This window comes from Vipera berus (assembly GCF_964194415.1).
Source record: "Vipera berus genome assembly, chromosome: 3".
NCBI lineage: Eukaryota > Metazoa > Chordata > Lepidosauria > Squamata > Viperidae > Vipera > Vipera berus.
Genome location: NC_138204.1, coordinates 202449342 through 202476931, shown reverse-complemented (window position 1 = coordinate 202476931; position 27590 = coordinate 202449342). Strand labels below are relative to the sequence as shown.

General features: G+C 42.2%; 1 protein-coding gene across 1 annotated transcript in view; it reads left to right on the top strand.

The window, feature by feature from the left end:
- Positions 1–27590, top strand: part of SNTB1 (syntrophin beta 1) — a 107557-nt gene that overhangs the window by 66754 nt on the left and 13213 nt on the right. Inside the window, exons 3-4 of the mRNA XM_081325183.1 lie at positions 5507–5714; positions 27360–27499. Of these exons, the coding sequence (XP_081181309.1) occupies positions 5507–5714; positions 27360–27499 (348 nt within the window). The remainder of the gene's footprint in view (positions 1–5506; positions 5715–27359; positions 27500–27590) is intronic.

Here is a 27590-nt window from a genome sequence, read left to right as displayed (position 1 = left end):
TCAATATAAATGGTCCTTGCTTAATGACATTCTGCTTAGTGTTTGTTCAAAGTTACACTGGATCCCCAAAAGGTAATTATGACCCTATTTGAATTTTGAGAGCTGCACAAACATACATACATGGTCACGTGAGAGTATCTTGGGTGCTTGGCAACCAGCTTGCATTTGCAACCAGTTTGCAGTGTTCCCCAGCCATGTGATTGATCTTCAGTCTTTTGCTGATTTCCAGGATTTACTTCTGTTTTCTGGAGAAAACACTCATTAATGGATATAATGGATTCATTGAAACACCACAGCCTTGGCTTAACAACCATGTCATGTTCTTAAGGACCACTTCAAAACAGATCATAACATTGTGCACAGTCACATCTTGCAACTTATGACCATAATTCCCAGCTCAGTTATGGTCATAAATCAAGGATTACCTGTACAGTTCTGAAGGTTAATTAGATTCACATATGCATAAGCATAATTTTTGGTGAGTCTTCTGGATCATGCTGCCACAGCCGTGTTATAAATGATTGCATATATGTGAATATGCCTGTGAAGCTGTCTGCCAGAACTAAATGCTTGTTTTGATATGGAAAGGAGAACAGAACATAATGTCTTCTTATTGTACCCATTGAGCAGTTCATTAATTTTAAAATAAAAGTGAGATTGCTTATTAGTCTGTCAGTATACCAATGTATGGCAGTGAAAGTTGGACCATAAAAAAGGCCGAGCGCCAAAGAATTGAGGCCTTTGAACTGTGGTGTTGGAGAAGACTCCTGCGAGTCCCTTGGACTGCAAGGCAATCAAACCGGTCAGTCCCAGAGGAGATCAACCCTGACTGCTCTTTAGAAGGCCAGATCCTAAAGCTAAAACTCAAATACTTTGGCCACCTAATGAGAAGGAAGGACTCACTGGAGAAGAGCCTAATGCTGGGAAAGATTGAGGGCAATAGAAGAAGGGGACAACAGAGAATGAGGTGGCTGGATGGAGTCACTGAAGCAATAGGCGTGAGCTTAAATGAACTCCAGAAGATGGTAGAGGACAGGAAGGCCTGGAGGAACGTTGTCCATAGGGTCGCGATGGGTCGGACACGACTTTGCAGCTAACAACAAAAAATATCTAGAGGTGACCATCAGCTTGAGAAATTTTGGTCTAGGCCAGAGGTAGGCGACCTCGGCTCTTTTATGACTCATGGACTTCAACTCCTAGAATTCCTGAGTCAGCATAGCTGACTCAGGAATTCTGGGAGTTGAAGTCCATGAGTCATAAAAGAGCCGAGGTCGCCTACCCCTGGCAGCTGCATAGAGTGTAAAAATGAGCCCTTATTTAAACATGGTTATGAATACTACCACCAATATGGCCCAGCCAGTGAAAAAATAAGAGCTCAGCTAATGGAAAATGCTGAAACTGTTTTTATTAAGAATATCGTGACTTTCTTCTCAATATATGAACATATACATTTTTATGTTTTCACAATTTTGTGCCTAATATTTTTGCAACATATTTTCTACTAAGACAGCACACTTTCCTGTATCATTTTTCTGAACGTATGCAGTCATTTCCCTAATATACTGATTTAAATTGCTAGCAAACTGCTCTGAAAAACCGAGGTCTCTGAATTTTGAATGGTGCTTTTGGATTGCATATTGGTTCAATATGCTTTGAGGTTGCATTTGAGTGGAAACTCTTCTTTTACCAACGTCCCAGAAATGGGACAGATTAATTCTGTTTATGCAGAGAAGGGTTGAAGGTTTGTGGCAAGTGACACTGTGCACAGGATGACAAGAGGAGAAGAAAAATAAGGTAGCTTTGACCATGCTGGCTGGGAATTCTGGAGATTGGAGTTCTGGTAGAACATAGAATAATGGAATTGGAAGGGACCTTGGAGATCTTCTAGTCCAACCCCCTGCTCAGGCAAGAGACCTTATACCATTTCAGACAAATGTTTGTCCAGTCTCTTTTTGAAAGCCTCCAGTGATGGAGCACCCACAACTTGAAGGCAAGCTATTGCATTGGTTGATTGCTCTCACCGTTAGAAAATTTATCCTTAGTTCTAGGTTGCTTCTCTCCTTGGTTAGTTTCCATCCATTGTTTCTTGTCTTGCATTTTGGTACTTTGGAAAATAGTTTGACCCCCTCGTCTTTGTACGAGTCCTTCAAATATTGGACACTGCCATCATGCCACCCCCTAGTCTTTCTTTTCATTATAGACATGCCCAATTCCTGTAACCATTGTTCGTATGTTTTAGCCTCGAGCCTTGTAATCATTTTTGTTGCTCTTCAAATGTTGTACATTTGGAGGTTGCCAACTTGACCGTTTTATTGTCATTTTATAAGGAACTTTGAGATGTTTTTATTGACCATGGAGACTTTAGAGAAAAGATAGTGGTGTTTTTTTTAATATGGTTATCTGAGCAGGCTCTTTGAAAGCACGATAGCATTTGTATTCATGGCTAGAAGACAGTATATATATATATATATCATGGCAGACATCTTCTATTTAAATGCATAGTTCCTTTAGGCCAATGTGGGCTTTATCAAAAATGTTCTGTATGCAGTGTTTACATAACTGCAGTGGAGGGTATGAAGAAACAGAGCTGTGGCATTGCCATAAATATTTCCAGACAGAAAACTTTTATCACCAAATTGCAGATAATGTCATGTTTCACAAGCCAGATCCGAGAGAAAAGCCAGTGAGGTTTATAGAAGAGTAGATTGCATTTTTAAGTAACTTAAAATAGTGTTTTGGTATCGTCTGACATATTCTCACTACAGGCAATGAATCAGTAACCATGCCTGGGGGCATTTATGTTGGAAAGCCAGATAGAATAGACTAGAAGAATATGTCCATATTAACTGATTCCCTGTTACTGCAATGAAAGTAATCCTCAAAAATAATACAAAGCAGAACCAACTCATCTCCACAATCTTTTTGTTGTTGTTGTTCTTTGTCTTGCTGACTTTTTAATTGTTTCTTTAGAGAAATGACACCATCCATTTTTAGAGATGAAAAGGTACTAATGAGTACCATTTTTGTTGGCCAACGAGATGTTTGTTGATAATGTTTTATCAGTGAATACATTGATTTCCAATAAGTTGTTTTCTCAGACACTCATCGCGCTTTCTAATTGTCCAGTTTGAACATAATGGTTAATTGTGGTCTCACCCCACACCCAAGGTGGACAAATTGTAGTGAGTTGTATCTCGTACTGTCTCCTTTGCCTTTCAATTATGCTGAGATGGCAGTTCCCTAAATTCAAAGCTGGCATAAGAGGTTAATTTTTAAGGCGCGATTAGATTTATTGCCAGTGTTTGCTGCATCAAACTGATACTATTTGATAGATTTATATTCTTATTTTTCTCCAAGAGCTCAGGGTGACATATATGGGGATAATCCTTCATTTAATCCCCATAAGAACAAACCAGTGAAGTTGGTTGGACTAAGAGACCAGCTTAAAGGGAAGCCAGTGGATTTCCATAGATGAAGATAGGCTTGAATTGTGATCTCTCATCTCCTAGACCAGATCTTAACCACTACATTATATGGATCACCAATATGGAAAATCTTAAAATAAGCTCTGTTCACCTCAGTTGGTCCTCAACTTACGGCCACAATTTAGCCCAAAATTTATGTTGCTAAGTGAGATATTTATTAAGTGAACCTTGCTCCATTTTAAGATCTTTCTTACCACAGTTGTTAAGTGAACCACTGCAGTTGTTCAGTTAGTAACACGGTTGTTAAGTGAATCTGGCTTCCCCATTGATTTTGCTTGTCAGAAGGTTGCAAAAGATGATCACATGTCCACGGGACACTGCAACCGTCATCAATACTTTGCCAGTTGCCAAGCCTTTGATTTTTGATCACATGACTATGGGGATGCCACAATGATTGTGTGAAAAACGGTTATAAGTCACTATTTTTCAGTGCCATTGTAACTTTGAACGGTCACTAAATGAAGTGTTCTAAGTCGAGGACTACCCTTAGCTGCCGTTTTCATTTCCTTAATTAGCACTGAGTCTCCAGGGTCTTGTATAGAAAAAGACATTTCCCCGCACAGCTCTTTGCTCCTCTTTAACCAGTGACGTTAGGAGGAATGGTGTAACTCATGTCACCATTGCGTAACAGTTCTTCCTCTGCTAAACTGTTCCATTTTTTCAGGTACTTTTCAGCTGAATGTCTGGAGATTCTCAGTCATCCAGGTCATGGTTGTCCCAAAGGTGCTTTTTCACGAGGCAACTGGACTTTCTTGTTTTTCTTTGAAGACATTTTGCTTCTCATCCAAGAAGCTTCTTCAGAGTCATAGCTGAAGAAGCTTCTTGGATGAGAAGCGAAACGTCTTTAAAGAAAAACAAGAAAGTCCAGCTGCCTTGTGAAAAAGCATCTTTGGGATACTTTTCAGTTGGGTTAGATGAATGGGTGGTGACATTTCAGGACTATTTGTGGACTTGGTCCCCCAGACTGGATGACATGAGAAGATTGAGCTTCACTGACCCAATCCTGTGGTGTCAGTTGATCCTGCTGCTTGATGTTACCACTCCATGGAGAAAGAACAGAGCAAGCATCATTCCTCACGTTTGGCTTCCAAAAGAATATATCTTTTTCCAGTAAACGTTTTCTGCCATTGGACAAGCTGTCCTTTCCTGTGTAGGGAAGACAGTGGCTTTAGCTCTCTTCTTGGAAGTGATGGAAGGGAAAGGGGGCCCAAAAGTGCTTTTTCAAAAGGCCAAGGACTTTTGTTTTTTGCTTTTGTTTTTCTTTGAAGATGTTTCATTTCTCATCCGAGAAGCTTCTTCATTTCTTCAATTCCCGAACTGAAGAAGCTTCTTAGATGAGAAGCGAAATGCCTTCAAAGAAAAAAACCCAAAACCAAGTTCAGTTGCCTTTTGAAAAAGCACCTTTGGGACAACCATGACCTGGATGACTGAGAATCTCCATAGACAAGGAAAAGATGGGTTACAGGTAGACTGGGCAAACCTTCAGCATTCCACTGATTTTTTTTACATACCATGCCATATTGAAGATTGATGATGAAGAACAAGAGAAATGGAACTGCAGTGGAATGCCAACCTTATAGGATGGGGAGATACCTTGGTGCCCTGGTGATGTGGTGGTTAGAGTGCAGTATTGCAGGATAACTCTGCCCACAGCCTGGAGTTCAATCCTGATGGGGCTCAAGGTTGACTCAGCCTTCCATCCTTCCTAGGTCGGTAAAATGAGAACCCAGATTGTTGAGGGCAAGATGCTGACTCTGTACACTGCTTACAGAGGCTGTAAAGCACTACAAAGCGCTATATAAGTCTAAATGCTATTGCTATGTGCTACCTGACAGGAGCCCATTTCGCTAGCTATGTTAAGTTTGACCTTGATTCAATGGACTACAGGTTCCCCATCCCTGGCATGGTGATTTTTCACATTTCTACACCTACAAATCCGGTAATCAGACTGGAACTTTGGGAATATATGTAACTCTCCCTTCTTTTCCTATTTATTGTATTTATTTATTTTTCTTCTACAGGATTCTTGAAGTTCATTCACCAGACGCCAAGCACATCTTGGTGCTAAGGAGTAAAGATGCAAGCACCGCCCAGGCCTGGTTCTATGCTATCCACTCCTGTATCAGTGAGCTTATTCCTAAAGTCATCTCAGAGGTCAAAGATCAACTGGGCAAAGCAGGAATTGCTGGAGGCCGAGAAATTAGGCATTTGGGTTGGCTGGCAGAAAAGGTAGTGCCAACTTTTTCCTCTTGTCTCCAACAGCCCCCTGCATGTGCTTGAGTTCTCGAGACTTCAGTCCAATGTTTAGTTTGGTATTTAAAGAATGAAAGCGGTTGATTAGCTTTAATTCTTGGAACGTGTATGTGTCACTCCTACAACTTAATTTGGAGTGGCATTAAAGTAATCAGATGGCTTTCTTTTATAGAACATGATGCACTTTTAACCTGGTTACACTCAGAGTTATTTGCTTTAACTCTGTAAAGATAGGTGTATTAAGAGATTATTTGAAACATACAATTTGGTCATAGGTACCCTAAATGTTTGCATATAACTATACTGTACATTCATTAATTCATATATCCCCTAAACCAGGGGTAGGCAACCGTGGCTCTTTTATGACTTGTGGACTTTAACTCCCAGAATTCAAGAGCCAGCCATGCTGGCTCAGGAATTCTGGGAGATAAAGTCCACGAATCATAAAAGAGCCAAGGTTGCCTACCCCCGCCCTAAACATATACAAAGGATGGGCATTTCCTCCAATTCTGATCCTGAGCTCACCCCATTCATCTCTGCTGTTAATATTTTGCAGGGTGAGTGGGGTATTTTTGTCCTGACAGTTGTATATGCGTAACAGTTGGGATGTCTGCATTAGCTGGAAGACCCATTGTATGACACCCCTTCGTATAAGAAGAGACTGGAAAGCTGTTTGTCTGGAATGGTATAAGGTGACGTGCTTGAGGCTCTCCAAGCCCCTTCCACCTCTGTTATTCTGCATATACAGAGTTGATTGCAGGCAAATGTTTCAATCGAGGTGTAACTATTTTTAGAGCTTCTACATGCTATAATCACAACAATTTTCTGCAGCGTTAATGCCTACTTATTGTTTATGAACGATTGTCTATAAATGCAAACAATGAATACAGCAGATGCAAAACCTGGGATCTCTTTTTAGTCAGTGTCTTTAAATACCTTTTTCTTTACAGCCATGATAGCTTCCTAACCACCAGCTATAAGTCTTTCCATTCTTGCTTTTGAATCCCTCCCCGCAAACTCCTTGGTGCAGAATTCTTCTAGCCTTTCACATTGGAGATCTCCCCACAGTGCCGTCACCATCTTCTTGACCTTGCTTTTCATGGCTGTTTTCAGAGCATGATAACAATATTTACTAGATGGCTCCTGGAAGTTCTAAGAAGGCCTCAATTCTAAGCAACCTTGTGAGGCTCTGTATGCTTTTTTTTAATGTTAATCATAAAGAGCATTTTGACTTCTTCAAGACTTCTTCCCTAATTTTGGCACACACTTATATAGGCTCTTATTTATTTATTGCCATCTTGAATTTCACTTTTCCTCAAGGTGCATAGGTAAAGGTAAAGGTTCTCCTGCACATGCGTGCTAGTCGTTTCCAACTCTAGGGGCTGGTGCTCACCTCCGTTTCAAAGCTGAAGAGCCAGCGCTTGTCCGAGGACGTCTCCGTGGTCATGTGGCCGGCATGACTAGATGCCAAAGGCACACGGAACGCTGTTACCTTCCCACCGTAGTGGTCCCTATTTTTCTACTTGCATTTTTACGTGCTTTCGAACTGCTAGGTTGGCAGAAGCTGGGACGAGTAACAGGCGCTCACTCTGTTATGCGGCACTCGGGATTTGACCCGCCAAACTGCCGACCTTCTGATCGACAAGCTCAGCGTCCTAAGGCAGAATATATTCACTCTTGGAGATTCCAGGTGGCTAATGAGTATAAAAACCCAATATAAAAACCATTAAGAAAGGAATACCACCCCCCTCCTGTCAACGATCATCAAATGAGCCATTTGATGGCCTCCATCCCACTATGGGGTCCCAGGCCTGTTGGCACAAAACCAGGTCTTCAGGACCTTGCAAAAGAGTGTCAAAATAGAGGCCAGTCTTATCTCTATAGAGATGATGTTCCCACAGAGAGGGAACCACCACGGAGAAGGCCTTTCTTCTTGATCCTGTTAGATGGGCCTCCTTAGGAGAAGGGACCCGTAGCATTCCCTGCCTCCCCACCCTGGTGGGTCAGGTAGATGTGACTGGGAAAAACGGTCCCTTCAAATATCCTGGTCCTGAGTCATGTAGGGCAGGGCTCCCCAACCCGCGGTCTGTGGACCAGTACTGGGCCACGGCATGCCAGCAACCGCTCCGCACAAACAAGGAAAGCCCCATCCGTGGGACACAGGAGCACATGAAACCACGCCCCCTCTGGTCCACGGAAAAAACCTCTCTCCACGGAACCAGTCCCCAGAGGTTGGGGGCCTCTGAAGTAGGGTTTTGAAGGTGACAACCAGTACCTTGAATGGTTCTTTTTGTCCTTGTATCAATCCTGTGAACCTAGCCCCTATTACTCACTAATCTCCATGTACAAATGAATATCCCACAAAATGTAAGAAGCACAAACTAATATTTTCAGTCACTATGCCACAGTCTATGCACCAAATAAGAATTGTACTGTATCTGATGAATTCTAGTTGGTAAATGTTTAGAAGCTATTAGCCTGTAAGATATGGATGAGAAATTTACTGCCTCTAGAAAGATATGAGATTCGATAAGCTAGAGTTGATAGGAGCAGAATATGGAGAACTATTGGTTGCCTACTTTTATGCTAAGATGTTTTATTATGTTTATTGCCAAAGGTAAACATTGTGACCCTTCCAGAAATAGTGTAAAACTGATCATCTGTAGGGTTTTCATTATAAAATACTGACCACCTCATAAGAAAAAAAAAGGGTTTGATTAATGTTAATTTATACGAAATGAATCTGTGTATATTGTTCCCCTATAAAATAGAATACACTCTGGTGATATAAATGGACCGAATGCTGTGAATTTTAACAAGTTTTTATTTTAATGGTGTATTTATTATCTCTTATGTAATGTGGTTGGCTTTCCAGGGATTCCAGTTTGAGCTGGATAATAGTAAAGTTTTGAGTGACACTTCAGGGATTTTCAACTGTTCTTACTAGTCTGAGTCTCTGGATTCAGCATTCTTGCAAAATAAAGTTTTATTCCTTGAGATTGCTGAACTCTGCTCAGCTAGGATTTTAGAAGGCAAGGAACTGGATGGTACACAGAACTGAAAAATGATGCCGGGTGGGACATGAGTGACCTTTATTGGGTATGCATTCTATGTGTCTGAAGATCAACTTAAAGTATAAATGACTGGTGCCGCTCAGATCTTTTGGGAGGTCACCTTTGGTAGACTTTATGAAAAAAAATACCAAGATTATTTTTCCTATCAGATGAAAGAATTGGGGGAGGGGCATTGGTTGGTTGGTTGGTTGGTTGGTTGGTTGATTTTTGTTTATTAGTCTAGCATTAATCATAGAATCCAGAATCAAGGTGTAGAGCAGAGGAATACAATAAAGCTTTAAAGTTTCTCGCCCTCATTATTTCGGTAGTGACTAGAAAAGAGACGTTTAAAATTAATTTTACAGATGTTATAGGGCTGGGTGGGCCACATTACATTTCTCGAACTATTTGATTATGGGTCGCGTACCAAGAACCAGATGAAAAAGAGTGCTGCAACCCTGAAAAAGTTCATATAATTATTTTAAATATAATTAGAGTTACATTAAATAAATAGTTATTACAAATAAAGGTGAATATGTGTTCCAGGATAATGTTGCAGGTTCCAATCTGGGTTGGTCACCGGGACCAGAGGTTTTTGTCTTCTGAGCTTTCAGACTTTTGCTGGAGCCCATTCTCAGAGAGCTTCTGTCTAGCAGAATGTGTGCTGTTCTGTGTGTAATGTTTATAGTGCCTGTTGTAAGTGGCTTTTTAGATGTTGATTGGGGTGTGTTGATGGCTAGCTTTTAAGTCATTAACTCTCATTAGCTTCCCAGCCCTTGCCTTTTAAGTACTTGATAGGCTGGAGGTAAATCAGCACTCCTGTTAACTGAGGAAGTGTCTCCCAGACTTCAATCACTTCCCTGGCTGTTTTTGTGCCTGCTTGTCCAACAATCTTAGTAGCTGCAAAATTGAATGTATGTCCTTGTTTATTACAGTGTGAAGCTACCAATGAGTTTAGGTCTTCTCATCTGACCACTCAGTTGTGTTCTTGCAAACTTGTGATTAGCTTCCTCCCCATCTGTCCTACATAGTCCACAGGGGCAATCTATGCAGGGGATTTGATAGATTACACTGGAAGTATCTCCCACCTCCAAGCGATGTTTATAATGCATAATTTGTTCTCACATGGTGGAGGGAGGGAAGGGAAGGGAAGGAAAGGAAGGAAGGAACAAAAACCATGCTGGCTGGTTAATTGAAGGAGACTTTTAGACACAATGATGCTTAACACAGGTTTATGATTTGAGTGATATAATCAGCAGGAGAAGGAAAACAAGTTTTTTTTTGCCTCCCTTGTTCCTTTATAACTTTTTGTTTCATGTTTAGATGAACTACAGAGAAAATTTGTGAGCTGTGAAATAGAAAGAAGAACTTATAACACTAGGCACACCTCCATCTAAACTATAGATCAATTTTTTGGACAAGACCCATGAATTCCACATTCCCTTTTCTCCTTTAGAACAGCCCAAGATGAGATATTTAGAAACATATGCTTCTAAAAATAGACCTTGGTCTAAAAATAAACCATAGTTTGCTTGATGGTTTTTATGACTTAGCATAGGAGTTAAGCACTTCTTTGGAGGCCAGTGCTCCACTGAGCATTTGTCAACAGTTGAGGCTCAAAAGAAGAGTGAAACATCCTCACCCATATCAGAAGGTCTGGGTTTGAGGAGATAGTTTGGTCATTTATTTTCCTTTTCTTTTTAAGCTTATTTTAGGGCACATTCACTACATTTTTTACAATTTCTTCCCTCAAAAGGGCAGGAAGCTATGCATTCAGTTTTTCATACTCACAAGCACAGAAAGCTTTATTGGTGCTTTAGGTGCTCAGCATTGCCCTGGGATTACATTCCCCATTATCTACCATAGCATATATTAAACCAAGGAATCATGGTTTGTGAATTGCATGCATTTTAGTGTGTTTGATAAACATGGTTTAATGGAATACATGAAGTTTGGCATTGTGTCACCGTAGCTGAATAAGGCCAAACTGATTTATTAACTATTGATGAAAATTAGTCAAGATCACCATTTCAAGTTGGCTTGTTTCCTTAAACTAATGAATACTATTGGTTTATCTATTAAGAGTGTTTATATAATTACATTTTATATCAAGCTTGCAGGAATTTGCTGTTATTACAGAAACAATGCTAATAATAAACCATATCAGAATGATCCTGTTTGGTGGGATTAATGGCTGGGAAAGGTCTGCATAAAAATATATGCTTGTAAAAAGGATCTAAAATGTCCATTCTATTACATTTCAGAGGACTTTCCTTTTGCATAAGTAAGCTATCCAAATCTGAGAAGCAAATGATTTTTATGCATACATATATCAGTTAAGGCCTATTTTTAAACTTCTTGATTGCAATTCTATAATTTGATGTTCAAGAAGTTGACATTCATTTAGAATAAACTTGCATGGAATTTTAAGAACTCTTATGCATGAGGTAATCTTAATTGCAGCATATCAATTAATTGTTCTGATAACTTACTTGATTATATGTATATTAATAATGGTTACATCACCATTTTTAAAAAAAAAATCCAGACCACCTCTTCAAAAAATAAAACAATATTTGGGAGATAACATCGCTAGGGCATTCAGTGATCATTTTTAACCACACTCTAAGAAGTTTAATTTTTTTGGAATTGTATTTGGAATTCCTGATATTAGCAGAAAGGAGAGACCAAACGGACCAAAGGGAGGAAGAGAAAAGAAAAATGAGGTGCTGAAAGACTGATAATTGGAAAAGAAACATGTACCTGACAAAGACTTGGAAGGCATTGATAGAAAATACAAATAGGTTTCACTGTCAAGGTTCTAATTGACGAACCCAACCAAGCAAACACTTTCGAGACATTCTGATCTCTGAATGTAAAAACTTTATTGAGTACATCATTTCGGCACATATGAAAGCAAAACCAGCTCTGGCAAAACCCCACCCATAGCCATATAGTAAAAGCATAGAACACTCTCTTGATCATACTGGTAAAACCAAAGAAATCATTGTCGGTTTCAGAAAAGGCAGGCACAGCCACCCTTCTCTGTGCATTAATGATTCACTGGTGGAGATGGTTACCAGCATCAAATTCCTGGGTGTGCAGATAACGAGTAGGCTGGCTTGGTCACTCAACAGTGACAAACTGGTGAAGCAGGCACAGCAGCGCTTGCACTTTCTGCATCGCATGAGAAAAGCTCATCTTCCTTCCCCTGTTCTGACCACTGTCTACAGAGGGACGATCGAGAGCATCCTGTCACACAGCATCACAGTCTGGTTTGGAAGCATCACTGCTCCAGACAGGAAGGCGGTGCAGAGAGTGGTGAGGATGGCCGAAAAGATCATTGGCAGTTCCCTCCCTCCCATCCAGGACACAGCACAGAAGCGTTGCTTGAGCAGGGTCCGTAAGATTATCTGGGACACGACTCATCCTCTTCGCGACCTGTTTTCCTTGTTACCTTCTGGGAGGAGGGGGCTTCATGGTATCCATAGCAGAACATCCAGATTCAGCCATACTTTCATTCCATACAGCATTAACCTCGTGAACTCTTAAGCTTCCTCCTTCCATTATATATTCAAGATGGACAGTATTTAATAAAGGTAAAGGTTCCCCCGCACATGCATGCTACCCGTTTCCAACTCTAGGGGCTGGTGCTCATCTCCGTTTCAAAGCCGAAGAGCCAGCGCTTGTCCGAGGACGTCTCCGTGGTCATGTGGCCGGCATGACTAGACGCCAAAGGTGCACGGAACGCTGTTACCTTCCCACCGTAGTGGTCCCTATTTTTCTACTTGCATTTTTATGTGCTTTAGAACTGCTAGGTTGGCAGAAGCTGGGACAAATGACAGGCGCTCACTCTGTTACGCAGCACTCGGGATGCGACCCGCCAAACTGCCGACCATCTGATCGACAAGCTCAGCGTCCTAACCCACTGAACCACCGCGTCCCTTATACAGTATTCAATATTTTATTGCTATGTATATGTAGGGGTGTGGGTCTATACATATGTTGTATGTAGTATGTTTTAGGTGTGTGTCTTGTATGTATCTCACTTTGAGAACGGGCAACTAAATTTCATTTTTGATGCGCGCCCTTGTGCCCACAGTAAAAAAATGACAATAAAGATTATCTTATCTTATGTCAAGTTGCCCGATTAGATGAGAAAATATTATTATGAGAAAATGTCTCTGGGTCTGGCCAGACACCTGGTGAACTGTCCTTGGTTCTCTTGGTCTGCTTTCCTAATCTTTGAAGTCTGCACTCCACTCCTTCCCCCCCCCCCCGACTTGTTGTCAAGCTGAGAAGTAGTAATTGTCGCAGTAGCAAAAGAAGTGCTTTGAAACTTGACACTCGATTTGCAACCATTCATTCAAGTTACAATGGCACTGGGAAAAGTGATTTTGATGTTTTTACATGTAATGATTGTTGCATCATCCCCACAGTCATGTGATCAAAATGCAGACATTTGGCAACTGGCTCATATTTATGACAGTTAGTGTCCTGGGGTCATGTGATCCCCTTTTGCAACCTTCCGACAAGCAAAGTCAACGGGGAAGCCAGATTCACTTAACAGCCAGGATACTAACTTAACAACTGCAGTGATTCACTTAACAACTGCGGCCAGAAAGGTCATAGGTAAAGGTAAAGGTAAAGGTTCCCCCGCACATGCGTGCTAGTCGTTTCCGACTCTAGGGGCCGGTGCTCATCTCCGTTTCATAGCCGAAGAGCCAGCGCTTGTCCGAGGACGTCTCCGTGGTCATGTGGCCGGCATGACTAGACGCCAAAGGCGCACGGAACGCTGTTACCTTCCCACCGTAGTGGTCCCTATTTTTCTACTTGCATTTTTACGTGCTTTTGAACTGCTAGGTGGGCAGAAGCTGGGACGAGTAACAGGCGCTCACTCTGTTACGCGGCACTCGGGATTCGACCCGCCAAACTGCCGACCTTCTGATCGACAAGCTCAGCGTCCTAACCCACTGAGCCACCGCGTCCCTATAGAAAGGTCATATAATGGGGCAAAAGTCACTTAACAACTGTCTCGCTTAGCAACATAAAGGCTTACAACCATAATTGAGCTCAGAATTTATGTCGCTAAGCGAGACAGCTGTTAAATGAGTTTTGCCTCGTTTTATAACCTTTCTTGCCACATTTGTTAAGTGAATCACTGCAGTTGTTAAGTTAATGACAAGGTTTTTAAGTAAATATGGCTCCCCCATTGACTTTGCTTGTCAGTAAGTCAGAACTGAAGAAGCTTCTTGGATGAGAAGCAAAATGTCTTCAAGGAAAAACAAAAGTCCAGCTGCTTTTTGAAAAAGCATCTTTGGGATAACCATGAGCTGGATGACTGAGAATCTCCATAGACATTTGTAAATCGAGGATTACCTGTAGAAAGAATATCTTGCATGTGTAAGAAAGAAGGAAGGGGAAAGTTCTGGAACATGGGGGGACGAGGGAGAGATGGAAGAAAAAACGATAAGAATCAATAGAGTTACTTGGGATGTGGCTTGTAAATGTTGAGTGGAGGAAACAAGGATGTGAATGTGCAGCTGAAGGAAGTAATTGGAACTGTGAAAGTTGGGATTGTGAATAAGATTTGAGTTGTGGTCAGTAAATGCATTTGTTTCTTGAATTGGGGATTGGAAGGAAGGTAAAGGTTTAATTTGTGGTATCGTGGGTGAAAGGGTCAAAGGTTGATTTTGAAGCTGGGTATTATGTTGTGCGTGCGGTTATATGAAAGCTGCTAAAAACTCTTTGGCAGCTTTTGCATGTTATTCCTCTAGTTAACAAAACTTAATATGTGAGAGCTGTATTGCATACCGTTGTTTGGTTATGATTAAGGCTATGATTAAGAGACTTTGTCATTTCTACCTCCATAATTACCATGCTAAATGCTAGTTATCCCTACTCATGCTTCTGCATGACTTCATGTCCTTTTTCATTCAGTTGCTTGTTCTATGGTCTTGACCTGCATTTAGAAGTTGGAGATTGAGGGCACTTTGTTATGGTTTTGTTCTACTTTGAGTGTAGGTTTCAGACAGTAGAACTGGAGAACTTCTAGTTTTCACTTATGGCTTTGGGGCTGTATGGTAGCAGTCTCCCTCATGCCATTTAGTGTATTTATAAAGCCATGGAAGTAATAGGCAGAAGTTCTTTAAGTTGATGATAGCCAGGTTTACTTCTCTTTTCCATCCTCACCTGATGTGCCAAATAACTAATTCAAAACTGCAGTCTGGATGAGGTATAATAAATTAAAATCGTATCTTTAAAAATCGAAAGGTTTGGTGCATTAGGAAAACTTACAGTTTGAAGGAGCCTTTCCTGCTCCTAAGGAGTCTGTTCTGTGAGATCAGATACAGAATTGAGGGCTAAACCTAGTTCCAAGTCAGTGTGGGAGCTAATAGTGCCCGTGACCCATCTGTGGATGTTCTGCCATCTTGTTCCTCTAGCACAGTGGAGAACTATGGCCCCTTTATGAATTGTGGACTTCAATTCCCAGAATTCCTGAGCTTTAGCAGCTCGTCCATCGATGGGATAATCTCCTGCCATAGGTTATCTCTCAGTTAGAGTCTTTCAATGAGGATGCTCCTGAAGAAGATAAAGAATGTAGTAGCAATCTCTTTGTAACTCCTTGTTTGGGCTTTAGAGTACAAAAATATTGCGATATATCCTCAGATATGAACCTCTCCTGTAACTGACTGGCCCAATGAGAATGATGTATATGAATTTTCCATTTAGTGATATTTGGCTTCAGGTGCCTGGAAACAGTGCACATCCATGGATCTCAAATTGATTGATTAGATCTACAAAGCTGCTCATCTCACATAAAGATTCTGGGCCTCTTGCAGTGGCTGAAAACAACAAAACAGCTGTGTGGAACACAGCAACAGCCAAGAGACCAACCAGAGTGGAGACGATATTCCAGGGGGTGCGAAAACCTGGGTTTTCACAATTATAGTGTGTATGCATAATTTGTTGCCGTTATTTTGAACTTTTGTAAGGCGGGGGGGCGAGAATATATAAGAAGCATTCTAGGGGTTCAGGTTATAGAAAAGGTTGGGAGCCACTGCTCTCTAGGGCACTAAAATTCCTGAGCATTTGTTGAGGCCCATCGGCTGCCAGCAGTGTCAGAGGAGGTGGGGGAGCCTGGGTCAACTTCGGAGCCTTTGGGAGGCTCTGAGGAGGAAGCGGGATCAGAGGCAGAGCCGGGGCCTTCTGTCTAGGCCCAGGCGGAGAGGCAGCTGTCTTCGGGGCCTGAGCTGAATGAGGGGGAAAAACAGATGGGGCCCATCCCAGATACACATATGCATAGAGAAGAGAGGAGAGGAGAGCAATGGAAGGAAATAAGCCAGCTCTCAGGGAAAAGAAGACGAAGACGCTAGCCAGCTCCTCCCTGGTTGGGGAAAAAATAGTAGGGGTTTGGGAATGGCCTGTTGTCGCAGACAACTGTTCGTTTCCAGGGTACATCAGTCAAACCGGATTCCTTTGCCAGAACCAGGTTTGTCAGGACTACTGGCTCTGTATTTGAGGTGCCAAGTGTTTCTCCCTGCTGGGAACTAATAGGTAGTGAATTTGCCTCAGCCGGTGTGAACAGGGACTGTTTCTGCTTGGCTTAATCCTTGAAAGACTTTCATTCTGGAGTTTTCAAGTGAACAGAGATTGTTCTTGCCCTGCCCTTAATGTCAGGCGGGGAAAAGACTTTCCTTTGTGACTACTACTTTTTTGTTTTCGTCTACCCAGTGTGAACAAAGATTGTTCCTGCCCTGTTTTAATAAAAGGGGTTTGTTTTACATGCGAGTAAGCCGTTTCTCATTACTTGCGAAGGCTGGGTCAGAACAGCACTTTAAAGATACGTTATTTATTAAATTTTTAGTCAGCACGATAATTTTGGACACACTGCATTAAAAAAATGGAATAAAATCCTGTCATCAGTTCAGGAAGCAGTAAAATAGTAGATGGATAAAAATAATCATCAATTGTTGGTGTTAAGCTGAGGATTAAAAGGCTTGTGTGTTTTTGTGTGTGTGTGTGTTTTAATGCAACAAAATACATGTAACTATATGGACACAGGCAAGTCTTAGAGAGGACGTTTCATAAATGAGACACAAAGGCTGCTTTCCGTAAGTATGTTTATAATAATTGTAAAATCAAAAGAACAAGATCATCAAGTATGAAAAATGCCATCTGGGTAGGAATGAGCAGTTGAAGGCCAACTTTTATCCAAAGCATCAGAAAAATGACCTTGAATTTTGAAAGTCTTAAAACATTAGAATTGAAACTCCATGCCAAAGCATATGTTGTTCAGGGCTGTTCTTCTCATCTTCTTCCAACATGTGGCTCAGATTAGTAGATTTTGCCAATACAAATACACAAGTCCAATTTTGATAATTCCTTTGCATCAGTAGTCACTCACAAAAGGAAGTTATTGTTAAAACAGTATCTCTGTTTATTTACTCTCTGTGTGGATACATGCATGCACAAAACTAGAGTTCTGGATTGCTTATTAACAAAACATTAAAACACACTTGCAGACCACAAGGCAATCTAATAAAGCTGCAGTATTTGAAACAAAATCCGTCAGTAATTAATTTGGCAAGCAGCACCAATAGTAATTAAACCAGCATTAAAAATAAGAGAAATTCAAAAGGCTTAAGGCAGGGGTGTCCAGCCTTGGCAACTTTAACAACTGTGGACTTCAACTCCCAGAATTCCATGGCTTAAGGTTGCTAAGCTTAGACACCCCTGGGTAAAAATTTCATAAGATCTTTCAAGGAAAAGAAAAGTTCCCTTGATTTCTTGATTCCTCCCCAGTCAAGGAAAGAGAACTATCGTTGGTTTAAAATAGCTAGATTAGGTGTTTGGGTGGAAATCACTGGAGCTGTTGTTCGCTGTGTATCTTGAGAGCATCATGTTGGAGAAGATTATGGCTAGACGTTGACTTAAGACCAGTTGCTTAACCATCATTTGAAATTACCATGTCCCGCCAAAAATTACTTATATTGATTTACTATGCCCCTCCCCAGTCACGTGACTCTATTTTGGATGTTTGGCAACCAGCTCACCTCAAGGCCATTTGCAGCATCTCGTGGTCACATGACCTTGATTTGCGATTTTTTTTTTGCAGGTTTCTAGCAGTGAATTTCCAGCAAACACCCATTGGGGAAATTGATTTGTTAAATGATCATGGTGTTTGTGTAAAGACTGCTGCAGAAAATGTCATAAAATCAGATCCAGTCAATTTATGACCATAATGACTTACTGTTGTTATTCCAGGCTTAATTATGGTCATAAGTCAATAACTTAACCTGTAGTTAAAACTGTTTACCATTTTAATGAAAATGCTTCCTAAATTTCTCACCCATTTCTACTTAGTTACATAAAAACAATTCCACTTAGCCTGAAACATACCGAACATAATCTCTCATACAGTTCAAAAACAATTTTTCCAGCTGTCTTCAGTATTTACTGGAATAACTAGGAGGCCTGGGATGTGACTTGAGATCATATCCAAAGGAATGAATAACTCCCCCAAATATTTAAAATATAAACCAGATGCCATATGATAGTAACTCTGCACCTGCTACCTCAAACAGTTTGTAACAAGTAAGTCCATTATTCAGACAGAAGGGGAAACTTCAGCTGTTAAAAGAGTGTGCAGCCCTGAACTACTTTGCTCGTGACACCTGTAGAAATTAAGGAGATTCTGTAGAATTAGTAGATGAATACCCTTTTTAATTGGCGGGGCTGAGATTAAAGAAATTGGCCATGCTAAATGGGAATTTTGAACCTGGGGAATCCTAATTATTTCAGAGGACATCTAGAAGATGGCTTAATTTATTTATTTATTATTTATTTATTTGATTTGTATACCGCCCTTCTCCCTAAGGACTCAGGGCGGTTAACAGTGACATAAATAACAGAATGCACAAATACAGATATTGAAAACAAATTAAACCCTAATTTTGCCCAAATGCAGAAGATAGTGATTTGAAATGAAATGTGATTTGAAATGAAATGTGTAGTCTTGTTATCTTACTAATAGAGGAGGAGGATGCCTTGTTTAGCTAACTGCTCAAACACTGGTTCTTCCTTATAAGCTTCAGATCCCTCCTGTGTGTCTCACTTCTCAATAACTCAGAGTCAAGTCAAACTTTATTTTGGGTCACTGACCCAGTCTTCTTTATTGCTTGCTTTTCAGTTAACTGTAGTTCTCTCCTTTCTTAACACAGCAGATGAGACCTGTTGGGCTTTCAGAATTGTGATTTAGAGTTACCACAGTCTACTTGATTAAAACTTTGTCTCAGTCAAATAAAGTATAGTAATTACACCCATAAAGGATAGAATCTAGAAAGACTGGACAGAGGAGGAAGCGTTTAAAAAATTAAACTTTGTCTCAGTCAAGTAAACTACAGCAATTACATCCGTAAAGGATAGAATCGCCCAAGTCGGCAGGAAAAAATCTTTCTCGGATCATCAAAAGAGTCTGCGCCAACCACTTTGAGCTCAATGACAATGACATTCAGTTTATAGATAGGCAAATTATTTAGTACAAATATATATATATATTAATTATTAGTACAAATTATTTTGTCTGCCCAAGCTGTCATTTTTGCTCCTTTGGAAATGTTGGTGCTCTGTAAGTGCATCACCAGGAGTAGTGAAATCATTGTGATGCTATTGTGCTACAGTACAGGTAGTGCTCGACTTAACAGCAGTTCATTTAGTGACCTTGAAGTTACAACAGCACTGAAAAAAGTGACTTATGACCGTTTTTCACACTTACGCGTTGCAGCATCTCCAGAGTCATGAGATCAAAATTCAGATGGTTGGCAACTGACTCATATTTATAATGGGGTCACGTGACCAATTTTTGCAGCCTTCTGACAAGCAAAGCCAACGGGGAATCCAGATTCACGTAATAACTGTGTTATGAACTTAACAACTGCAGTGATTCACTTAACAATTGGCAAGAAAGGTCGTGGGGCAAAATTCACTTAGCAACAGTTTCGCTTAGCAACAGAAATTTCAGGCTCAATTGAGGTTGCAAGCGGAGAGATACCTGTAGAATTTTTTCCCCACGTTCTCTGTCCTAAAGCAGGGGTCCACAACCTGGTTGGCTGAGGAATTCTGGGAGCTGAAGTCCACAAGTCATAAAGTGGCCAAGGTTGTGGACTCCTGTCCTAAAGGATGGAGTGAGTCAGTTGTGCACTGTAGATTATTAGTCTTTAACCAGACCTAAGCATTCCGAAACTAAACATTAAGAAAACCAAGATCATGGCATCCGGCCCTCTCAATTCCTGGCAAATGATGGGGAAGAAATGGAGGTAGTGACAGATTTTATTTTCCTGGGCTCCAAGATCACTGCAGATGGGGACTGTAGCCAAGAAATTAAAAGACGCTTGCTCCTGGGGAGGAAAGCCATGGCAAATCTAGACAGCACACTAAAAAGCAGAGACATCACCCTGTCAACAAAAGTGCGTATAGACACGGCTATGGTCTTCCCAGTTGCAATGTATGGCAGTGAAAGCTGGACCATAAGAAAGGCTGAGCGCCAAAGAATTGAAGCCTTTGAACTATGGTGCTGGAGAAGACTCCTGCGAGTCCCTTGGACTGCAAGGCGATCAAACTGGTCAGTCCTAGAGGAGATCAACCCTGACTGCTCTTTAGAAGGCCAGATCCTGAAGCTAAAACTCAAATACTTTGGCCACCTAATGAGAAGGAAGGACTCACTGGAGAAGAGCCTAATGCTGGGAAAGATTGAGGGCAATAGAAGAAGGGGACGACAGAGAATGAGGTGGCTGGATGGAGTCACTGAAGCAGTAGGCGTGAGCTCAAATGGACTCCAGAAGATGGTAGAGGACAGGAAGGCCTGGAGGATCATTGTCCATAGGGTCGCGATGGGTCGGACACGACTTCGCAACTAACAACAACAACAACAAAGCATTCCGAGCAGGGACTCTGCTGGAGTAAACTGTAACCAAAATAAAGAAAGTGCCTGGGAGACTTGAGGAATAAATTGAAAGCATTGCTTTTTCAAATCTCCATTGCAGATAGCATGCAATGTGTTAATATGATTTCAGTGTAAAGGTCGACAGCTTTCGTAATCTGTAACCTGAAGAAAAAATTAACACTGCATTGCATTCATTAGGTCGCAGCATGCATGTCCGATTCAAAACCTTGCAAATATTGGACAAGGTAAGATGATTCCCTATAAAAAAAAATTACTGTATTTGTACATTTTGTTGAAACAGAGAGCTACAGGTCGTCCTCGGCTTACAACCATTCGTTTAGTAACCGTTTGAAGTTAACAACACTAAAAAAAGTGACTGATGACCATTTCTCACACTTAAAACTATTGCAGCATCCCCATGGTCACATGATCAAAATTTAGACATTTGGCAACTGGCATGTATTTATGATGGTTGCACTGTCCTGGGGTCATGTGTTCAACTTTTGCGACCTTCCGACAAGCAGAGTCAGTGTGGAAGCCAGATTCACTTAACAACCATGTTACTAACTTAACAACTGCAGTGATTCACTGACCAACTGTGGCAACAGAAATTTTGGACACAATATACAGGACTACCTATATATATCCTTGCCTTCAGAGTTACAAAAGAAGCACGTTTCAGCAACTGTTAACATTAAATAAAAATATATGATGCAATTTTGGGGCTTGGTGGGTGATTTCATCTCCCATAAATAAGCCTAAGTAGCAAACGATTCTATAGCATAGTGGGACATGTACCAGAAAATTGAGATTTCCAGAAGGTATAAGAAACTTTTCATTAATCTATTTATCATTCTATATACAAGTCATGTTTTATTATCAGTAAGAAATGTTCTGGCACCGTAGATAAGGCTAGAGAAAATGCAGTTTTAGTATAATTTATTTGGTATAAAAATTTAAAAAAAATAATTTCATTTGACTTTTGGACCAGGATCAGTGGAATTTGGCAACAGAATTGGCAATAATGGAACTTCCTTTTGGCTTTGCATGTGTCTAAATTAAGTCATTCTAGCTTGTTCAGTGAATTCTCATTTCAAAAAGCTTTTGTTTTGTTCCTGGAAAACATATGCATTTTATCTGATTGTACTTTATTATGTTTACTGGTTAATTGTCTTAATACGTATTGGCATGAAAAGAGAACAAGAAGTGTGTAATAAATCAATTCCCAATGGCCCATATATGGCAGGGACCCTAATCAAGTCAATATTACTCTACATTTAATTCTTTCTTTGTAGCAGAATAGACAAATACATTCTCCCCTACACCAGGGGTCTCAAACTCGATTTCATTGAGGGCTGCATCAGCATTGTGGTTGCCTGCGGAGCGGCATGGCTGGGTGGGCATGGCCGGCTCAGGGGGCAGGGGGGGCCAGGGGGGATTCAGAAGTCTTCGGCAGAGGGGGCAGGACCTAGTCCACCAGAGGAGCTTCACTATCCCTGGGACTGCGTGGGGGGCCTACGGACAGGAGTGCGGGCTGCCTGGGGCCCTGGGTGGCAGGGGGTAGGCACACAGCCCTCAAGCTCCCGGGGCGGCCACTCGGCGCATCCAGTGGGCTAGATTGTGTGCCTTTCCCTGCACCCCTGCCTTCACCTGCTGCTTGGAGGGCCAGCCCAGCAGCTGCAGCTCTCAGACCCACCTGCGCTGCGTGGGCTGCTCAACCCCGGGGTGCGCCGGTCGAGGAATCGGCAGCCTGCGGCTATTGCTCAATACCGCTCGCCGACTCCTGTGAGCATGCCTGGGGGAGGTGCCCAGGCAGGGTGGGCTGGGGCACCGGGGTCTGATTCCTTGCCCACTCCAGATCATGGGCTGGATTTGTCCCCCTTGACTTTGACATGTCTGTCCTGCACTGTCAGATCGTGTCATGGCAAAATAAGAACCACAATGCCTTTTGTGTCCAGAGAAATGGCAATATAGGAGTAAAAACATATTAAAAGTGCTCACGTGTCAGGCTGTTATGTGATTTTGAACTATGACAGCATTGACGACAAGGAATTCCATTTATTCCTTTCTGTAACAAGCCCTGATAATTGTGTGATGTAATGTTTTAAACCCTACTTATCCTTCCCCATTCCCCCTTTTCTTTGGGTGGGTGTAGTCTTTGCACCAACCCTACAGGGACATGAAAAAGCACTCTACAAAAGTTGAACATGTAAACGCCAGCCATAGATACCAAGTGGAACTTAATATTTCTACACAATTTCTCCAGTCTTTTGCATCATCTCTGGGTGAAAGTTTTCCTAATCTGGCCTCATTGTATGTTTTTCCATCTTCCAATTAAGTTGCTTGTACTTTTTTTAGTGTGGCCAGAACAGTCACAATAAGGAAAGATTTTGGTTTGGCTATGACTTACGGCCATGAACCAGATTCCTCATGACATTCCTAGGACATTGCTTGGTTTACAGTGCAAGGCAGAACTTCAGCAGCTCGTCCTATTCATCTCCTCAACCTTTCAGTCAACTCTTAGCAGAGAAAGGGTATTACAGCCAAGGTTGTGTAACCCTCTTCCTTCTAATTCCAACTGCTTTGTCGCTCGCATCACTGTTTTTGTTAGGGACTGACAACGGCTTGTATTGTGCTCTCTGGAGGATTTTGTATACCTTGGCAAATGCCCAGATCTGATAGTGAAATAGGACAGCTTTGTAGAGCATATTTGGATGGATCAGGAAGAGATTAGAAACGAAAACCTAGTCTCTAGTTTCTTTTCATTTTCCTCTTTGCAATAATTCCCCCAGTATTGCCTCCTTCCGTGGCATCAGGGTCAAAGGTATAATATAGTCCATTTCCTGCTGTGTGGGAAGTTTCAACATCCTGTGTTCACAGTTGCCTCTGCTAATCAGTGTCAGCTGTGGAAATTACCTTGTTTTCATGGACTTTGAGTGATCACAAATGAAACTCTGCAAGGCCTGGGCCACTGGATATATATTTGAATGCTTTACTTCTGCCCTGCGGTTCCCTTTGCTTCAGATGCTTGACAGCTGACTCACATTTATGATGATTGCAGTGTCCCGGGGCCATGTGATCACTCTTTGTAACCTCCTGACAAGCAAAGTCATTGGGGAAGGCAGATTCACTTAACAGTCGTGTTACTGACTTAACAACTGCAGTGATTCACTTAACAACTGTGGCAAAGAGGTCATAAAATGAGGCAAAAGTCACTTAACAGATGTCTCGCCTAGCAACAGAAATGTTGGATTCAATTGCAGTCATAAGTTGAGGACTCCTGTAGTAGCTTCATCTTCATTGTATGTATTCAAACCTAGGCTAGGCAGCCATCAGTCAGGGATGCTTTAACTTAAATTCCTGCACTAAGCAGGGGGGGGGATTGGATTTAATGGCCTCTATGGCCCCTTCTCACTCAGATCTCTGTATATCTAAAACATTCTTGAAGTGAGTTAATGGCTACGAGGAAGGAGAAATTACTTTTGCCTTGAAAAGCAGCCTCCCTTTATGAAACCCAAAAGCACTTCAATTAAATTCCAACCTGCTTGAATACCTGCTAAAACCTGTTGGAGCTTGCCAATAAGAAAAAAAATGTTTACTAAACAGGGACTCTAATTAAAATAGCTGTTCTCTGTTAATAATAAAGAATAGTTTTGCAAAAAGAAAAAAAAACCCCGTCCATTTAATTACCGGTCAGCCTCATGGTAAACAATCCATTTTTAAGCCATTCAGCCAAATCTTCATTGAACAGTGATCTTAACATAAGAAATTAAAAAAGCGTTCAATTTAATTTAATTGTTTTATTTTACTATTTTATTTTACTTATTATGACTCCCATCTCCCCTACAAGGTGACTCTGGGCAGCTTGCAAGTTATAAAACAAGTAAAAATAATGAAAGCATGTTAACACATTAAAATTATACAGATTGAATGCTGAAAACTGTACTAAAACCAAAACTAAGAGAGCTAAGAGACGGACGGGACAGGGATGAGGTCTTCTTACCCCATCAGACACCGCCAGCGGCGAGCGCCCCCCCCCTTGGGGACCCAGGCCAACAGCAAAGCCAGGTGTTGGCACCCTTCCGGAAGGCCAGAAGGGGGCGGGCAGTTCTCACCTCCCGTAGTAGAATGTTCATGAGGGATGGGGCCACAGCAAAAAAGGCTCTTCTCTGTGAACCCGCCCTGCTGGAAGTCCTTAGCAGACGGGATCCATGGCAGGCCTCTTTCACTGGCACAAGTGGGGAAGGCTTTTCCATTGGGGAGAGACGGTTCCTCAAGATACCCTGGACCAGTGGTGGCAAACTTATGGCACACGTGCCAGAAGCGACACTCACAAGTCCTCTTTGTGGGCACACATGCCATTGCCCCAGCCCCGCCTCCACCCATGGCCCCCTCTGTTACGTATCCAGTGCAGGCATCTGCATAGCAACAGCCACCAGGGGGCATTGGCCTGGACGGTTTTGGCGGGAAACCTAGTTTCGGCGGGAAACCTAGGGCCAACCCCATTGGCTGGACACCTACCTGGCTAGGTATTTAAGGAGGCCAGGTAACCCTCGTTCCTCAGTACGTTCCCCCCCCCAATAAAGAGCTGAACACGTACTCGGGCTGGCATCTCTTCCTTGCGTCGGACCCACTACATTACACCCTCCTCACCAGAAGCCCCCTCCCCAGAGAGTCAACCCCGGGCGTGGCCTGTGTGGAGCAGCACAGCCAAGAACATGGCAGCCAGGCAGCCGGAACAAGACTCCACCTTCATGCCCCGAAGCCTGCAGATGATGCTGCTGGGTGCAGGTGGTGGGTGTAATGTCTGGCGCTCGGACCGAAGGAACACCTATCCAAGAACAGGCTTTATTCAACTGGGACAGGACAAAGACAGTGAGTGCCAGAGCTCCTTATATACTCTGGCTGCCGGCCCAACGCCCAATCCTGACAGAGGAATTCTCCCGCCGTACGCAGCCGACCAATCACGCACTCCCCCGCGGTTGCTGCTAGCCGAGCTGTCAAATTCAGCTGTTATGGGGCTGTCCGTGAATTACCTCAGCTTCTGTACATAACAGTGGGCGTGGCTGCCATGGTGCTACAGGGCCGCCTGGGTGATCAGCGGGCCGTGGAGGCGGTGGGTGACCCTGCGAGTGGGCAGGGTGGAGCAGGAGTGGAGCAGGGGCAGGCGGCAGAGCAGGTGGGCGGGCCAGGGGGACGGGGTGGGTTTCCGGCACTCGGTCTCTAAAAGGTTCGCCACTACTGCCCTGGACCATGTCGTGTAGGGCTTCATTGCTTCAATAGCAGTGAAAATAATATTACATTGAGCCATTCTTATTGATTTTTTTTTCCTCCTTTGATAAATAACAGGTCACTTTTCACTCTGGACAAAGCAGCCTGTATATAAGCAGGTGGGGATCATACTCTCCCAAAAGTGCTCCTTTGCTTCCCATCATTAAACTGGACTCCAGAATACCTGTTCAATTCTCCTTGCTGCTCACCTCAGGATTTTGTTAGGAATGGCCTCCCCTTTTGCAAAATGGTTCTTCAGGAAGCTCATTTGGCCGCATTGAAAACCAGAGAGTTGAAAAGGCATTTGGAAGCCATCTAATGAAATGTTCTGATTTTTTTTCCTCCCCTTCTTCCAGACTGTATTGAAGATGCAGCTTCAAAAAGATATAACTTATCTCTTTGTTTCAGGATTTTGTTTTTGTTTTTTTTAAGCGTTATGTCTTTTGTATCATTGTGACGTTCTGGAGAAGAACATATAGGGATGGGTGGAAGAGAGGATGAAGTGCTTTTAGAAATAAATATAAGATGAATCCCAGAGGAATGGTGAGGAGTCACAAGCTGTAGGTCTTAGCACTTGCCTGTATGATAGATGGTCCCCTCTCTTGATTTGGGGACAAACTAAAGTTTCTCAAGAAATTCCTCATCTCAGGACCAGCAAAGAGGCAGGATAGAATTGGGAAGGGACACTTCAAGAGAAGGAAAGTTTAGAACTTTTTGGTGTTCTCAGAGGTGGATGGGCAGACAAAGGCAGTCAGCAGGGAAGGGGGAAATAGCTTATCAAAGAAAACCTACCAGATAACATGTATAAAACCTATACAATCAGAAAAAAAGCACTTCTTTGTGCTTTTGTGAAACTGTCAGGAAGGCTGTGAATTTATGAAAGACAGGCCTGTCTGTTCAATCTCAAAGACTCAGTATGTTCCGCTGATTGAGGAAGGCCTTCCTCCAAATACCAGGGAACACCAGAGGGGAAGATATACAGCATTCATTTCACACCAGTGACTCATAGCATCTTCTAATGTCATCCAACCACGGCTGAGCCAAAATAGCGGTAATGAGGACAAGCTTTACATCATCGCAGTGATAGCTGGAAGTACAGAGGTCATAAATCAGCAGTGGAGAAATGTTCCCTGCCTCAGTTTCCTGCTTAAAAGCATCTATCCCAAGGCCAGGAATGTTTTGTTAGGCTTGCTGTGGACAGCAACGTTTGAACAAAGGTGGGCCTGGCTATGACCCAGCAGGGCTGGGTCTTCGGTTTTGATACTGTGGTTTTTTTTGCATGGGGAAAGCGGCATCTCCCTGAATCCTTTCCTTTTGCCTCTTTCATTGGAAGTCTTGCTTTGTTTTGTCCAGGTGCTGGGAGAGAATGAGAAGCCTTGGAAAGCAGTATTGGTTGCCTTGACGGAGAAGGATCTCTTGATATTTGAAAGCATGCCACGCATCAAGGAAGCTTGGTTCACTCCGCTGCATTCCTATCCTCTCTTAGCTACCAGGTATGTTCTATATCAGACGTCAAACTCGTGACGTCACATGGCGTCGCGCAACGTATTGGAGCCTTTTCACCATTGCCAGCAATGGGGTGGA